At 41.3% G+C, this 17,592-nt stretch overlaps 1 protein-coding gene across 2 annotated transcripts in view; it reads right to left on the bottom strand.

Annotated features, from left to right (window-relative positions):
* The window catches only part of F8 (coagulation factor VIII), a 154,900-nt gene that overhangs the window by 124,833 nt on the left and 12,475 nt on the right, over window positions 1-17,592 (bottom strand). For both annotated transcript variants that reach the window (XM_051968894.1, XM_051968893.1), the window contains exons 2-3: window positions 11,694-11,815; window positions 8,144-8,266 (exon numbers count right to left, since the gene is read on the bottom strand). In XM_051968894.1, coding sequence (XP_051824854.1) covers window positions 8,144-8,266; window positions 11,694-11,815 — 245 coding nt within the window. The remainder of the gene's footprint in view (window positions 1-8,143; window positions 8,267-11,693; window positions 11,816-17,592) is intronic.

Raw genomic sequence — 17,592 nt, forward strand, 5'->3', positions numbered from 1 at the left:
CCTCCTCCTTCCTTTGCTGCCCCGGAGCAGTCCTTCTCTTCTCTTTCTCCTCTTCCTCCTGGAGACCTGACACTCTCCCCTCTCTGCCACACATCCTCCCCTTCACTTTTCCCTCTCTTAAGGTTAACTTCCTCTTGCAATTCATTTCCTTATGTCCTCAAGCTGCTGGCCATCCCCCACTTCACCTCTCCCCCATCACCTGCACCTTCGACCCTTTCCTTCTTCCCTCTTGCAGTTCAGCCCTCCTCCCTCTCCTGCACCTTGACTCCCCTCCCACACTATGCTTCAGCCCTTTCACTTTGCCCTTTCCTAAACCCTCTTCCCATTTCTGATGCCCACCTCTCCCTACTCATCCCCTTCTCTCCTTGCGCTCATGTACTCACCTTTTCTCCTCTCACTCCTGTGTGCGTCCCCTTCCCTTGTCCTTCCGTTCCCTCCCGAGCTGTCCCACAAATAAGTCCCTCCATCTCTGGACCTCAACTGTGGCTATCTGCCATGCGGGGAGTTCTCTCTCTTTTCCACTAACCTCCTTGGCTTCCTTAAATCCCAAGCTTCTTCCATTCTGTCCTCTGTCTCCTATGGTCCAATCCCTTTTCATCTCTTGTCCTCAATATCTTTTTGCTACACTGCACGGTCTGGTGATCTTTGCCATCCTTCCTCCATCCTCACACTTCTAGTATTCATTTATTTTTTATTTCACTGTGCCTAATTTCTGGGACGGGAAAAACAATGGCAAGTTCCTCCCCTCAAGGTCTTTGCATTCTACCTAGAGGGCAGGGTGGGAGACTAGAACTCCACATCTGCTAATAAATGCAATTAAAAGGAGGGATCATTGGAGCAAAGTCTTGATGCAGACATTCTTGGAGTAGGGGAGATCTGAGGTCAAATCCTGCCTCAAGCAAGTCACTTCACTGCTGTTTACCTCAGTTTCCTCCTCTAAAATGAGAATGATAATCATAGCATTGACATAGTTGTTGTACAGATCAACTTTTATAGTAATAATAACTGTGTGTGTGTGTGTGTGTGTGTGTGTGTGTGTGTGTGTAGAGCATTTTGTAAACCTCATTCCCTGTATCAATGCTAGGTGACAAGCTAGCCAGTGGACAAATGACTCCAGGTAATCTGGAGGGGAGCAAGCCCTTTCACCCTCCCATGTTCTGAGGCTTTAGGGAAAGGCCCTCCCCTGTCAGGGCTCCAGTTTCCATAAATAGAAAGTAAGGAGTTGGCCTTGGATGACTTCTCCTGTTCCTTCCAAACTGTCAAGTTAGGATACAATAGTCAGGGAAAGCTTATCATTGAACATTACTGAATAAGAGTGAAGGGAGCCTCAGGTCTGGGGAAAGGGGGAAGAGGGTACAAGAGAAAGCTGGTCTGGAGAAATGTACAGAAGGGGAAAATGAAATGTCGGTGAGAGAAGAGCTAGTTGTCCAGTTGGGCTGGAATATGGAGCACATGAGATGAGCCATGTGAAATGCGTCTGAGATGCCAGACTCAAAAGTCTCTGTCTTATTTTAGAGGTAGTAGGGAGTCCTTGAGCGGGGTGGGGGTCCCATTATGAGAACTCATTCTTAGATTGTTAGTTGTATGGATTACAGATTAAAGAAGGGCAAGGATGGAAGGAAATGACTGCTATTATCCAGGAGAAGCCTAAATTAAGAAGAGGACCTAGGAATGCAGAGAATGGGAGAAATATATAGATATAGATGTATGACATCCAAGTGGATATGTGGCAAGTTTAGGGCTAAATGTATAAATTAAGAAATCATCTGAATAGAGATGATAATTGAACCCATGGGAGTTGAGGAGGAGGAAGAGAAGGGAACAGAAAGGAAAGGAAGAAGGAAGAGAAGAGAAGAAAATAGGGGAGGAGAGTGAGGGTAAAGGAGAGAAAAAAAGAGGGGTGAAGGAAAGACCTTGGAGGACAACCACGGCATCCAGCCAGGTAGGAGAAGACTCTAGTGAGAGTAATCTCATGGAAGCTAAGGGACAAGAAAATATCCAGAAAAGAAGTGGAGATTTTGAAAAAGGTGGAAACAGAGAAAAGACTAAGGGACTGACTGAGCAGCAAGTTAGGAGACCATGGATGATCTTGAAGACAAAAGTATCGGTAGGTAGCCTTGTATAGGCAGCACAGTCAGAAGCCAGAATTTATGGAACTGAGAAATAAGATCTCTGGGAGTCTGGCAGTGAATTAAGGTCAGATATAGAAGTCAAGGGGATGACAGGATCAAGCAAGAGTTTTGGTTATTGCTTTTAGGATACAGAAACACTAAGCATCTGTGTTGATGGAAGAAGCTTTCAGAGAAGAGAGGTTGATAATGACCAAGAGAATCAATAATGGGGCAAGCTTCCAGAGGAGGTAAGAGGGCACAAGTAGAGCCTGGAATAAAGGAAAAAGATGGGTGAAGATGTATTGAGATTGAGAGATGAAGGGGGGGAGAGAACTCACAGGGGTTTATTTTGCTTTTCTCAGTAAAATAGGAAGTAAGGTCCTCTACTAAGGGGGTTGAGGTAAGAAGACATTGAAGACTTGAGAAGGGGGAGAAATTTGGGAACAGCCATGGTGGGAATCCTGATTAATCAAGGAAGAAGGAAAATTTGCCAAGGTGGTAGAGTAAAGGCCTCCCCTGAGTTCTCTCAAACCTCTGTATATACCTTTAAATCATGACTCGAAACCAACTCTAGAACAGCAGAACCCACAAAAGGTAGAGGTTTGATACAATTTTCCAGCCTAAGACAACTTAGAAAATCAGCAGGAAAAGTGTGCTGTGCAACTCAGTCGGTAATATCAGAGGTGGTTTCCAGAGCTCTCAGCCCACAGAAGGTAAGAGGATTGGACGATAAATTGGAAGATTTACAGGGGTCCCTTCTCTGGAACCAGTGGCAAGACTGTTTCATCGCCTATACTTGGATGTGGGTCAAAGTCCTGGATCTTAGTCCCAGTCCAAGGAGGAGCACTAGCAGAGCCCAGCTTGTGGCTATATAGAAGGGACAATGATCACAGTTCCAGGTTTGAAAAGAGGGCTTGTGGTTGCTCACAAACCAGTGCACAGTACATGAGAGTAGTAAACATACCTCTCCCTAGATCACACACCTTGTAAGAGTCCAAAACTTACAGGTCTTCAGAATTACCTCTGAAAATAGTTGCACAAAAAACCTGAAGCTTGGGACAGTGCTCCTTCCACTTGGGAAGCAGAGTCCTACTTTAGCATAGAGTTAAAAATCAAAAAAAATGGGCTGGAAAATAAGCAAACAACAGAAAAAAATTCTGACCCCAGAAAGTTATTATGATGACAAGGAAGATCAAAATACACAATTAGAAGAAGACAACAGAGTCAAATTCCTGCATCCAAAACCTCAAAGAAAAATTATGAATTGGTCTTAGGTCAGGAAAGAGCTCAAAAAGGATTTTTTTAAATCAAGCAATATGTAACCCAAGGAAATCACAAAAAAAAAAAAAAAAAAAAAAAAAAGGAAAAGGACCCACATGTGCAAAAAATTTTGTACCAGCTCTTTTTGTGGTAGCAAAGTACTGGAAAATGAGTAGATGCCCATCAATTGGGGAATGGCTGAATAAGCTGTGGTATATGAAAATAATGGAATACTATTGTTCTATAAGAAATTATGAATAGACTGATTTTAGAAAGGCCAGAAAAATTTTACATGAACTGATGCTGAACAAGCAGAAGCAGGAAAAAATCGTACACAGTAACAGCAAGGTTGTGCCATGATCAACTTGGTTCTTCTCAGTGATTCAGTGATCCAAAGTAATCCCAATAGACTTTGGACAGAAAATGTCATCTGCATCCAGAAAAAGAACTATAAACTGAAACGTGCTATGTTCACTTCTTTTTTCTATTTTTTTCCTTTTTCCATGGTTTTTCCCTTTTGTTCTGATTTTTCTCTCCCAACATGATTCATAAAGCAATGTCTATTAAAAATAAATAAAAAACAATTCAAAAAAAAATCAAGCAAGAGAGGTAGAGGAAAAATTGGAGATAAAAGTAAAAGTGAAACAAGACAATGATGAAAAGAGTCAACAGCTTTGTAAACGAGGCACCAAAAATTCTGAAGAAAATAGCAACTTAGTGGTTTTTGTTGGGTAACAACACATCAGCCTCCCTGCTGCCATAGAAGAAAGCACTCCTCCAGGCTGTTATCTTTATTCCAGCTGGAGGGGAGGGAGTGGGGGCAGAGGAGCATCTGCAATCGGGACTCCCAAACTTTCCATGTAGCTCAATCTCTGCAAGTCCCTAGCCTCCTTCTAGAAGTTGTTACTCTTATTTTTACTGTTTTGTGACTGTGGGGATCATTCCCACCATTAATTGTTGCAGTAAACTACCTATTTGTTTGCTTAATGTTCTGTCGGGCGGTGGATAGAGCATCAATGTTGCAGTTGGGAAGATGTGAGTTTAAAACTTCTATCTCCATCGATTACTAGCTGGGGGCTCTAGGCAAGACACTCATCCCCTATTTATCTCAGTTCCTCATCTATTAAACGAGGATACATTGGAGAAGGAAATAGCAGACCCCCCACTATCTTTACCTAAAATCCTCAGACTTTTGCCCAGGGGGCCGTGTAGAATCTGCCATGACCGAACAAGTACAGGTTTCCCCAATGCCAAAGTCCTCTTCCTCACCTAATTTAGGCTGATTGGATCTTCTGCACTTCCTTGCAGACACATCGATGGCCTTTGCTCCAAATCTTTGAGAAGCCCTGCCTGGAAATGTCCAAACTCACTCAGAGTGTTGGCTTGAGAATCAGTGGACCTCAGTTCTGGCTGTTCCATAAGGACTGGATAAGCTCAAAGATTTCTTCCCGATCTAAATCCATGACTCTTTCCTGGCCCATTGGCTTCTCTCTTCTTTTGCCACAAAGATACACAGTAGAATGTCTATGGTTCTTAGATTTTGGCATTCTATAATCCCCTCCCCTCTCTAGACCTCAGCTTCCTCATCTGCAAAATGGGCTGAATGATCATTAATATTCCTGTCCATTATAGGATTTACTGATTCAAAGAGGAGTAGGACGAGAACAGGTTTTTAGCCTTAGCCCTGGCATCTCTTCATCACAAGATCTTGGGGAAGCACATTCCCTCTCCTAGTTCTCAGTTTCTTCCTTTGTAAAAAATAAAGGAGTTGAATGACATGACATCTAAGAACCCTTCCAGCTTTGTTTGCTGTGCAGAGACAAGGAAGGTAGTCACCACTGGCTTTGTCATTCTTTTTTCAGTTTTTCCCTTCAGTTGGAATGGTCGAGCTGCTGCTGTTGCAGGTCATTCAAGGTCATTCTCCCAAGGTGATCAGGGAGACGAGGAACCAGCCCAAAAGCCAAATTTGCCCTATTTTCGGGCTTAAGGTTCTCTCAACTCTCAGAGGGCCTAAAGCCTTTATGTTCCAAAGCAGCTGAAAAATCCCCGCTATGATCAAGCCATTATTATCCTTACACTCACACACATCAATCCTTGGACACCTTGCCACCTACCTTACCACGGCAGTCCATTTGTACCACTTTGTAGATGGCTATCTTGTAAACTGGAATAGTTTAAAATAGAACTAAGATGAGCAAAACTACAAAACACTTTCCACACAAATTAAGTCTGATCTAACCAACTGGAAAAATAGTAAATGCTCTTGGATAGGACGAACAAATATAATGACAATGACAATACTACCTAAACTAATCTATTTATTTAGCGCTCTACCAACCAGACTCCCCAAAAAACCTATTTTAATGACATAGAAAAAATAACAACAAAGTTCATATGGAAAAACAAAAGGTCAAGAATTTCAAGGGAATTAATGAAAAAAAATCAAATGAAGGTGGCCTAGCTGTACCGGATCTAAAATTATATTATAGAGCAGCAGTTACCAAAACCACTGGGTATTGGCTAAGAAATAGGCTAGTTGATCAGTGGAATAGGTTAGGTTTAAAGGACAAAACAGCCAATAACTTTAATAATCTAGTGTTTGACAAACCCAAAGACCCCAGCTTTTGGGATAAGAACTCACTGTTTGACAAAAACTGCTGGGAAAATTGGAAACTGGTATGGCACAAACTAGGCATTGACTCACACTTAACACCGTACACCAAGATCAGGTCAAAATGGGTTCATGGCCTAGGCATAAAGAATGAGATTATAAATAAATTAGAAGAACACAGGATAGTTTACCTGTCAGACCTGTGGAAGAAGAAGGAATTTGTTACCAAAGAAGAACTAGAGATCATTATTGAGCACAAAATAGAAAATTTTGATTATATCAAATTGAAAAGTTTTTGTACAAACAAAACTAATGCAGACAAGATTAGAAGGGAAGCAATAAACTGGGAAAGTATTTTTACACTCAAAGGTTCTGATAAAGGCCTCATTTCCAAAATATATAAAGAATTGACTCAAATGTATAAGAAATCAAGCCATTCTCCAATTGCTAAATGCTCAAAGTATATGAACAATTTTCAGACAAAGAAATTGAAACTATTTCTGATGAAAAGATGCTCCAAGTCACTATTAATTAGAGAAATGCAAATTAAGACAACTCTGAGATAGTACTACATACCTGTCAGATTGGCTAGAATGACAGGGAAAGATAATGTGGAATGTTGGAGGGGATGTGGGAAAACTGGGACACTAACACATTGTTGGTGGAATTGTGAACACATCCAGCCATTCTGGAGAGCAATTTGGAACTATGCTCAAAAAGTTATCAAACTGTGCATACCCTTTGATCCAGCAGTGTTTCTACTGGGCTTATACCCCAAAGAGATACTCAAGAAGGGAAAGGGACCTGTATGTACCAAAATGTTTGTGGCAACCCTTTCTGTAGTGGCTAGAAACTGGAAAATGAATGGATGCCCATCCATTGGAGAATGGCTGAATAAATTGTAGTATATGAATAATATGGAATATTATTGTTCTGTAAGAAATGACCAACAGGATGATTTCAGAGAGGCCTGGAGAGACTTACAGGAACTGATGCTGAGTGAAAAGAGCAGGAACAGGAGGTCATTATATTCTTCAACCACAATACTATATGATGATCAATTCTGATGGACATGGCCCCCTCTTCAACAATGAGATGAACCAAATCAGTTCCAATAGAGCAGGAATGAACTAAACCAGCTACACCCAGCAAAAGAACTCTGGAAGATGACTATGAACCACGACATAGAATTCCCAATCCCTCTATTTTTGTCCACCTGCATTTTTGATTTCCTTCACAGGCTAATAGTACACTATTTCAAACTCTGATTCTTTTTGTACAGCAAAATAACTGTTAGGACAACTTATATTGTATTTAATTTATACTTTAACATATTTAACATGTATTAGTCAACCTGCCATCGGGGGGAGGGGATGGGGGGAAGGAGGGGAAAAGTCGGAACGAAAGGTTTGGCAATTGTCAATGCTGTAAAATTACCCATGCATATAACTTGTAAATAAAAAGCTATAATAAAAAAAAAAACAGAACTAAGACTTTTGGAATACTCCATATGTTTAAGTAGTGGGATAGTTATAAGTATTCATTTAAAAAATAATTTTTAAATATTAGTGAGCTTAGGGATGAAAGGGACAAAACAGAAGAAATTTCTCAACTGTGAATGGCAATAACTCCATTGTTTTATTTGTTCTGGGTTCTAGATTGCATGTGATCCATATGTACCCATACAAGGTAGAGATGAAAGCATAATTCGAAGTTAGATTTTCAGAGTGGTCTAGATCTAGAGTTAGGAGAGACCCCTCAGAGGCCCTCTAGTCCAACTCTCATCTCACAGAGAAAATTGAGACCCAAGTTGGGAAGGGCTCAAAGTCACCCAGAGAGTAAGCATCAGTAGTGTGATCTCTATCTCTGTTCAGTAATAACAGCCTCCCACAAACTTCACAAATATGTCTGAAGTGAATTCCACTGAAGACTCATCTGTGGTACCCAGGTTAGCTCCTAAAGGTCCTGTGAAGCACACTTCTCGGCCCACTTTGGGGCTACCACCCCAAAGAGAGTTGGAGATACCAAGCACCACTTACATCAGACATGGACAAAAATAAAGACAATGCTCCATTATCATCAGTGTCCCCAATGTCTTCCCCAGCCCACCCAGTCAGAGCCCAAAGCCAGCAGTAGCAAGAAGCCTGCCTGCCTCACTTACCCTCAGAGGCCTTCCAATAGGATATCCCAACAGCATGGAGGCTAACTGGATGGGAAGCCATGTTCTTGAGTGTAATAACCACCGTGTCGTGCACTTCTGCCCGAATGATGGGACCCAGGAGACCTGAAAGAGGGAGATACTGATTGCCACCCACCTCTCAAGGAGTTGCTCTAAAAAAGCAAGTGACCTTAGAGGCAATGAGGGTTCAAAAAGGGCCCAACTGAAAAAGACATTTTCCAAAGAAAATTCTGAAATGAAGGTCAAATGCATAGGAACCGGTGCTGCTAGGCTTCCATGTGTTGGCTATGCTATAAGCTTTGTCTCAGGCTCGGGATGGTGCATGTAAATATTATTTTTTTAATTTTATATTTGATTATATGATGGAATTTTTTATTTTTGATTTCATTCTTCTTACAACTTTGGTTCATATTAATCTTACCTGACCAAAATCAGTCCCATGAGACGTGAAAATTTACTTAGAGCCTTAAACATTCCTTAGCTTTTAGGGGAAGAATTTCAGTAGAAATTCTTGACTCCCTGGAGACATGTAAATCCTCCTCCTCAGTCCACTTATTTGTTTTTTCAATAATAATTTGTTTCTTTAATTGCATATAAGGACAATTTTTAACCTTCAAATTTTTAAATACAATGTTGACTTCCAAATTTTCTTACTCCGTTTTCATTTCCCCTCCCTAAGATGATAAGCAAGTTAATATAAGTTATACAAATGCAGTTCTGTAAAACCTGTTTCCATATTAGTTATGTGAAAGAACAAACTGTTTGCAAAAAATATCAGTTTGCAAAAGGAAAAAACCAACCAAAAAACAAAATGAAAATAGTATGTTTCAATCTCAATCAGCTTATTTGTAAATCCTTTAAAAGTAGCTTAATCTGAAACCTGACTCAGTTTACATAGAGTGTGTTTGACCAGGTCTGTTTCTTTAGGGGATATATGTAGTTATGACTCCTTTCTATTTGGTCACCTTTGATGACATTGAAGGAAGCATGGGATTATGGATCTGTGTTCCCTTTAACTTTTCTGGCCAAGAGGAACATAATAGAATTGCCATATATAAAAAAATTATTTCTTTGTCCCCCTGACATAATTTGCTTCTAAAAAGGCTTGTCTGTCAGGATCCTCATGCTTGAGCATAATCAGAAAACCTAGGTTTATTAACTCTGTATTTCTGCACTGTGGCAGCAGCCACCCATACCTGATTTCAGAGAGGGGCCAAGTCTCCTAGAGTCTGGAAGGATGCTGCATCCATCTGCGACTCCCTTCAAAACTAAAAGTAGACTTTGATGTCAAAGCAGAGCTCAAAGAGGAGCTGCTCAGCCACTTGCTTTGCCCCCATCACATCATTTGTGTCATCATATGAAACAATTTCACCTAATCGTCGGCCATTGGTTTTGTTTTCCACTGGAAAGAGAGAAGGGTTTGGGAAGAAAGGTCCCCATATGCTGCCTACAGGGTTACATCTTGTGTGTCTCGGTCAGTGTCTCTGGCAGAAGACAAGCTACGAGTTCATGAATTAGGCTGGGTTCTCTTTAGGTCCCCGAGGCCAAACCAAGGAGTTAGAGGTCATGTAGTCACATAAGTACTGGACGTGAATGGGGAGTCTGCCTAAGTACACCCTTAGCTTATGACTGGAAATCTTCAGTGTAACACAGGCAAAATGGAAATGTTTGCTTTTGCCCTGCTCCTCTACATACATATCCTTTAGAATTTGGAGGCATCATCCCATAAAGGAGTAGAGCAAGCTCTATGCATTCATTCCCAGCTAATTCCTTTAGCCACTCCCAAAAGAGCACCTAGGAAGAAGCAACATGGGGCAAATGCAAGGGCGCCACGGTCAATCCCAATCCCATTAGGGGGTCTAAGCACACTAGGAAAATGTGCCTGGAGCTCTTTTTTTCGTGGTGGCAAAGAATTGGAAAATGAGTTGAAACCTATCAATCGGGGAGTGGCTGAATAAATTATGGTATATAAAAATAAGGGAATACTATTGTTCTAAAAAATTATGAACAGACTGATTTTAGAAAGACCAGAAAAATTTTACATGAACTGATGCTGAACAAGCAGAACCGGGAAAAATTGAACACCGCAACAGCAAGACTGTGCAATGATCAACTATGACAGAACTGGTTCTTCTCAGTGGCTCAGAGAAACGAGGCAATCCCAATAAACTCTAAATGGAAATGCCGTCTGCCTCCAGAGAGAACTAAGGAGATTGAATGTAAATCAACACATGCTATGTTCACTTTGTTTGGTTTTTTTTCTTCTCGTGGTTTTTCCCTTTGTTCTGATTTTTCTCGCCCAACATGATTCATAAGGAAATGTGTTTTTAAAAAATGAATGGATATGTGTAACCAAAAAAAAAAGAAACTTTTTTTTACAAGAAATTGGGGAAAATAATTTTTTTAAACATGCCTGGGATTCAACTGACAAACATTTATTAAATTCCTACTGTGTGCAAGGCAGACCTTGTACTGAAGGTAAAGTGCTACTGTAATCTTGGCTATACTATATAATATATATACTATATCCAGCACAAGGGAGGTGACATAGCAGGTGCTCTTTATTTTGTGCCACTCAGTTTGCCTCTGGGATACCGGGTCCAGTTCTGGAAGGTGCCATTTAAATAGGACCACTGAAAAGTGCTCATCTACAGGCACATCTCTTGGCTGGTGAATGGTCTAAAAACTACATCATGCAAAAGACTGATTGATTGCAATATATGGGGCCTTGGGGAGACAGCAATCTCTCATAGCCACCACTAGGTCCAGGAAGAAGCCAAGGACTTCTAGCCCCTTTGGGAGTTAAAGGAGACCACATTCTGGCCAGGATTAGCAATGGACATAGAACTGGCTAGGAAGGAGAACAGACCAAGGAAAGACTGAGCTCGAGCCCTGCCACTGACATACACTGGCTCTTGGGCACTGGGACTCTAGTTGGTCATTGTCATTGTTCCAGCCAACTCTCTACCACTTACATTTTCAGAGAAGGTGCTGAGCCATCCTGGAGAGGGACTTCCCTCATTTGAAAGTGTGGTCCCTTGGCCAATAAAGGCCCAGGTCAGGTTCCTGTCCAATTTCACGTGTTTCCTTCCCTCCAAGGCTTACTCATGGGCAACTCTGGCAGGTCCCAGTGACTGTGGGATATGTTGGAAAGCTTTCTGGATTTAGTCAAAGACTTTGAACCAGGCTCTGCTACTTGTTCTCCATGGGACTAAGTAAATCCTTTCCCTTTCCTGGGGCTACTCCATCTATAAAATAAGGATTCAGACTAGTGGCTGTCTAAATTTCCTTCCAGTCTTTGGACAGGCTTGGCATCCTGGCCCAGCCATACAATGCGCCTGCTTCCTAGAGACTAAGCTTCTCACTCAAAACCCGACCAATCCATAGGTCACATTCTTAGCCACATCAACTCATGCTGGCTATCTGTTAAGGCAGGGAAAGGGCCGCACTCTATACTGAGGAAGAGATTAAGGGAGTGGCCACACAAGTGGAACTTCGGAAGATCTTCCAAAGCCTGATGTATTATCATTACCCATCCATGGTGCTCTGGGCTTGGCTTGGAGAAAGCGGCTATCTGTGTATTCTACAAACACAGCCTTTTTATAGAGAGTGGAACCATCAGATGCAAATGAGTCGGGGACTGTTGGAGGAAATCTGTACAAAGAAAGAAAAAGGTAGATTCAGTTTTGGAGAGCTCTGAATAAAGGGGATCCTGTGCACTCACAAACTATTGCAGTTGGGAAGGTACCCCAAAAGGTTGGGGTTGTCACAAGGTGTCTCAAAAGAATTTGCAGGCTTGAACCCATATCTAAGTCAAGGACAAAGTTTATTTGTAATTGTAACACCAATTGAAGGGGGCTAAAGTCCATATATTTTAGGAAGGAACCTGGAGCGAGGAGACAAATTTATCCAGTTCATGCCATTGAGAAGCTATTTAGGGGTTAGAGGTAGAACCAAGGAGTGGTCTCAAGAATTAATTGGTTATGGTTATCACTGACTAACAGAGTAATGTTTGTAGGACTATTCTAAGGCCAGAAGACTTGCAATTATTGACAGACATACTGTTAGAACAGTAGTCTCAGTATCACAACAAACAAAGGATTCTCTAAAGTCTAAGGGAAGAAACATTATTATATTCCTAAAGCAGAAGACTTTTCTAATCATTTACAGAACAATAGCATTATTAGATCAGAGGGCCACAGGATCACAGATTTCAAAGCCAGATTAAGAATCACTGACAGATTGTTAGAACAGGAGCCCCCTAAGGTCAGGGGACCTTAAAATAATTGCTCTTTCTCCTAGAAGATATATTACATCAAAACCACCAAAATTTTCTGAGCCCACCAACTGTCTGGCAGCATCCCTTGCAAAACTTTGTGTTCCAATTTCCCCCCTTCCTCCCCTAGATGGCAAGTAATCCAATATATGTTAAACATGGTAAAATATATGTTAAATCCAATATATGCAGACATATTTATACAATTATCATGACACAAGAAAAATCAAATCAAAAAGGAAAAAAATGAGAAAGAAAATAAAACATGAGCAAACAGCAACAGAAAGAGTGAGAGTGCTATGTTGTGATCCCCCCTCAGTTCCCACAGGCTTCTCTCTGGGTGTAGATGGCCCTCTTCATCACAAGATCATTGGAACTAGCCTGATTGTTGAAAAGAGCCATGTCCATCAGAACTCATCATCCTACAATCTTCCTGTTGCCATGGACAATGATCTCCTGGTTCTGCTTATTTCACTTAGCATTAGTTCCTGTAAGTCTCTCCAGGCCTCTCTGAAATCATCCTGTTGCTCGTTTCTTACAGAACAATAATATTCCATAACATTCATATACCACAATTTACCCAGCCATTCTCCAATGGATGGGCATCCACTCAATTTCCAGCTTCTGGCCACTACAAACAGGGCTGCCACAAACATTTTGGCACATACAGGTCCCTTTCCCTTCTTTAGTATCTCTTTGGGATATAAGCCCAGTAGTAACACTGCCGATCAAAGGGTATGCACAGTTTGATAACTTTTTGAGCAGAGTTCCAAATTGTTCTCCAGAATGGCTGGATCCATTCACAAGTAAATACATATTTTCAAAATGCCTATTATGTGGCATAGACAACTGTGCTAAGAGCTTTACAAATATGATCTCATTTTATCTTCACAAGAATACTGTGGGGTTGGTGCTATCATTATCCGCATAATACAGTTGAAGAAATTGAGGCAGACAAAGCTTCAGTGACTTGCCAGTGTTAACACAAGTGTTACACACTTGCCAGCTAATGTCTAAGGCCTGAGTCCAGGCCTGGTACTCTATCTACTGCATTACCTAGCTGCCTCTGAGTAAAAACATGCTCAGAATGAAAGCTGCCCATGAAGAAATGACTTCCCTATTAACCTGGGAACCCTCTGGTCACATTTTATGATCCACATGATCCCCAAAGTGAAAAGTTTCTTTTCTTTTCTCTATAGTAATGCTCCAGTTAAGGCTCCATTCCATAGACAGTGGGAAGGCAATAACTAGGTCTGATGGCTTGGCCAATTGTCTGAGGGGTGAAGAGAGAAGAGGAGCAGGGAAAGGGAAGAGTTGAGAATGACTCAAAGAATGATAGGACCCCCAACAGGACCCCAGCAACATGTAAAAGAAGTTAGGGTATAAGCAGGAAGACAATGGACAAATGAAGATTGACATACTAATGAGATATTCAGGTGAACATGTCCAGCAAGAATTGGTTGACAATTCAGTCATTAATAAGGTGGTATCAGCTTGGAAGAAAGTCTCTAGGGGAGCATCCTAGGAGTCTAGCCTTCTGTAGTTCTATGTTGTTCAATATTTGCTATCAGTGCTTTGTTATCATGTTATCAATGAAAGTATCGATGGCATAGCAAGAAGGAATGGCTAACACACCAAATAACAGAGTCAGGATCCCCAAATATATTCACAGACTAATGATTTGCTGAATCTAGGAAGATTAGTAGAAATAAAGGGGAAAAAATCTGGAAAAGCTGTATGATATAATAAGTAGGATGGTTGTTGAACACAGAATTAGAACAACCTGGCTTCAAAAAAAAACTAAGACCTTGGCAACAGGCCTTATCCCTTCCTGGCAAAGACAGGGAGAAGAAACGGGAGCAGTGTCACATTGTCTCTTCTTGGGCTCAACGATCACTGCAGAAGGGGACTGCAACCGTGGAATGAAAAGGTCCTTGCTCCTTGAAAGGAAAGCTAGGGCGCATCTGGACAGCAGACTGAAAAGCAGAGACATATCACCTTGCCACAAAGGTCCATAGAGTCAAAGCTATAGTTTTTCCAGGAGCAATGTATGGCTGTGAGATTTGGACCATGAGGAAAGCTGAGCACTGAAGAATTGACATTTTCAAAGTGTGGTCCTAGAGAAGACTTTTGAGAGTCCCTTGAACAGGAAATCAGTTAATGCTTAAGGAAATCATTCAGGCTTCTTATTGAGATGACGAATAGTGAAGCCGAAGCTTAAATATTCTGGCCACCTAATGAGAAGATGGGACCCATAGGAAAAGACCATGACATTGGGAAAAATTGAGGGCAAAAGGAAAAGGGGATGGCAGAGGATGACATGGAGAGGAAACAAAGAACATGAGTTTGAACAGACTTTGAGAGACAGTGGAGGACAGAAGGACCTGACTTGCTATGATCCATGGGTCATAAAGAGTCAAACACAACTGAATGAATTAACAACAATGGCTTCAAATCCCTTTTCTGACCCTAGTTGTATGATGCTGGAAGAATCATTTAAACCACTGGGGAGCTGAGGCACCTCTCGGATGACCAAGGGAGCTACAGGCACATATTGTGAGTTTCATCCATCCCTAGGTAGTCTACCACTTCCCGTGCCACTGGGCTTTGATATATTGTCAGAAAAGCAAAATCATCCACTTGGCTTGAAGGAAGCAATCGTCTACGTTCCACTCTCCACACAGCCAAAGAATTGTCATTCATCCACTTACAGATCTCCAGTGGCTTTCTCATCTGTCAAACTCACCACTCTCCCCCACTCCCTTTCTCTGACTTAGGTGTCCAGAGGAGAGCATTTTGGAAAATTTAAAGCATTAACAGTAATCTGAGTCAATCAAGTTGATGGAGAATTATCTCCAGTTGGGTCTGTGGGTTACAAACATCCTAAGGTCAACATCTCCTTCAGGCTGGTGCTTTTCCTTCTCTATCTCTCTAGGAAATTCTAGATAAGCAGTCTTTTCTTTTTATGAAAGCTTTTTATTTTCAAAACATGCATGGATAATTTTTCAACACTGACTCTTGCAAAACCTTTTGTTCCAAATTTCTCCTCCTTCCCCCCATCCACTCCCCTGGACAGCAAGTAATGCAATATAGGTTAAATTGCAATTCTTCTAAACATGTTTCTCCATGTATCACACCATACAAGAAAAATCAGATCAAAAAGGGAAAAAAATGAGAAAGAAAACAACAAAAAGAGTGAAAATACTATGTTGTGATCCACATTCAGTTCTGGCCGTCTCCATCACAAGACCATTGGAACTGGCCTGAATCATCTCATTGTTGAAAAGAGCCACGTCCTAGATGGACAGTCTTGATACTGATCCTCAGCAAAATTCTACAATTAATGCTTGTGCTGATCATTTGTGAGCCTGTAGGTACAGAAGCAGTGATCACTAATGACAAGTAATACTGAATTAAGCTCATTTTCTTTTTGGATAAAGTTGTTCATTATAGAATAGGGGAATACTATAGATAGGCACAGGATTTAGAACTGAAAATAGATGGAAAACAGGGATCTGGATTGAAGATCATAGACTGTTCAAGCTCAAAAGGAACTTATAGATTATATTGTCAAATACCCACATTTTCTAGAGAAGGAAATTGAAGAGCATAGGATCTTAACTCTAGAACTGGAAGGGACCTTCAAAGCCATCTAGTCCAGCCTCCTTCTTTTATAGAGAAAGAAACTGAGGCCCAGAGATGTCAAGTTACAAATTTGGGATTTGAATCCAAGCCTTTGGACTGCAAATCTAGCGCTTTTGTCACTTGCAACATCTCATTCATATGTTCTAGAACCGTTTGTGTCTCTGAATTTTAGTGAAGCATTTGACAGAACCTAAATACACACACACACATGCCCCTATGTATTTATGTTCCTGGCTAAAACTACATTCTCTGGTGTGAAAATCAAACACTGATCCACCACCATGCACACCCACTCTGGGTCCTTTTAAGCAAGATATTGAAATGTTTGTATTGCTAATAATATTAGTAACTCTTGTGCTGGGTCCCATGCCTCGAAAGCTCTCAGTGGAGCCTCCTCCCACTTCCACCTGTCAGTCTACTGACCCTAAACTCAGAGCCCTTTTCTCTGACAAATTCTTTTCTGGAGACATTCTTTGATTTCTGGAGTAAAGCACTGGGCTGGAACCATCGGTCAGTCCTTGGCACAAGCTGATTTTTCAACACCACCTCAGGCAAAAACAATCTTCAAAGTACTCCCCATTTTTCACCCACCATTTTGCTCTTCCCTTTGATTGCTCTAAAAATGCCACCTCCCCTCATCCCTCAAAGAGCCCATTTTAACATTTAACATCCACATCAATAGTTCCAAATTCCATCTTACCCATTTATATTTTAAAGAAAGTCTTGAGGAAGGCTCATCTCAAACTATGGATGGCCAAAACCCACTGAAAACTTCACAGGCTCAATAGCTTTAGAGTTGAGGATTTTCGAGACCACCTAGTCCAAAGTTTCTTAAACTGAATGTGGCAGTCTCGAAATTCGGATTTATTCTCAGGAAATGATCCGTATACCTATTTTATATACCCAGATACCCAGGGTCACATACAAATTTCTCAGGTGCAAAGGAATCAGGAGTGGAAAAAATGTCAAAAGCCCTGATTTAATCCAACTGCCTTATTTTAAAAGATGGAGAAATCAAGTCCCAGAGAGGTGAAGTCACACAGGGGAAAAAAGGTTTCAGTCTAGGTCATTTGACTCCAAACTCAGTGTATTTTCCCTTGTGTCCCACTGCCTCCATGTCAGCAACTATGTTTCTTGACTCTAAGAGGAGCAGAAGATTCCCTGGGGTGGGGAGGGGGCAGGGAGCTGCCCCACTCCATCTTATAAGTAATAGGGCCAGGAATGTATGGGATTTTTCTAAGTGTCTGACTAGATCCCAGTCATTTATTCATTCGTTTGCTAAATGGACAAATTAATCATCTACTAAGTGCAGAGGCAGCTTGGTTTAATGGCTAGAGACCTGGATTTGCCTCCCACCTCTAATTCTTACTGGCTGGGTGACCACCCCACCTTCAACTCACTAAGAGTCCCTCATCACTCATGAAATGTCTGGTTCAGAGCCCCTTCCCTCCCTCAATCCCCTTCACCCCATCACCCCAAAGTGGTCACCAAGATGGAGACAAAAGAGGCT

Source organism: Antechinus flavipes, chromosome X (assembly GCF_016432865.1).
Source record: "Antechinus flavipes isolate AdamAnt ecotype Samford, QLD, Australia chromosome X, AdamAnt_v2, whole genome shotgun sequence".
NCBI lineage: Eukaryota > Metazoa > Chordata > Mammalia > Dasyuromorphia > Dasyuridae > Antechinus > Antechinus flavipes.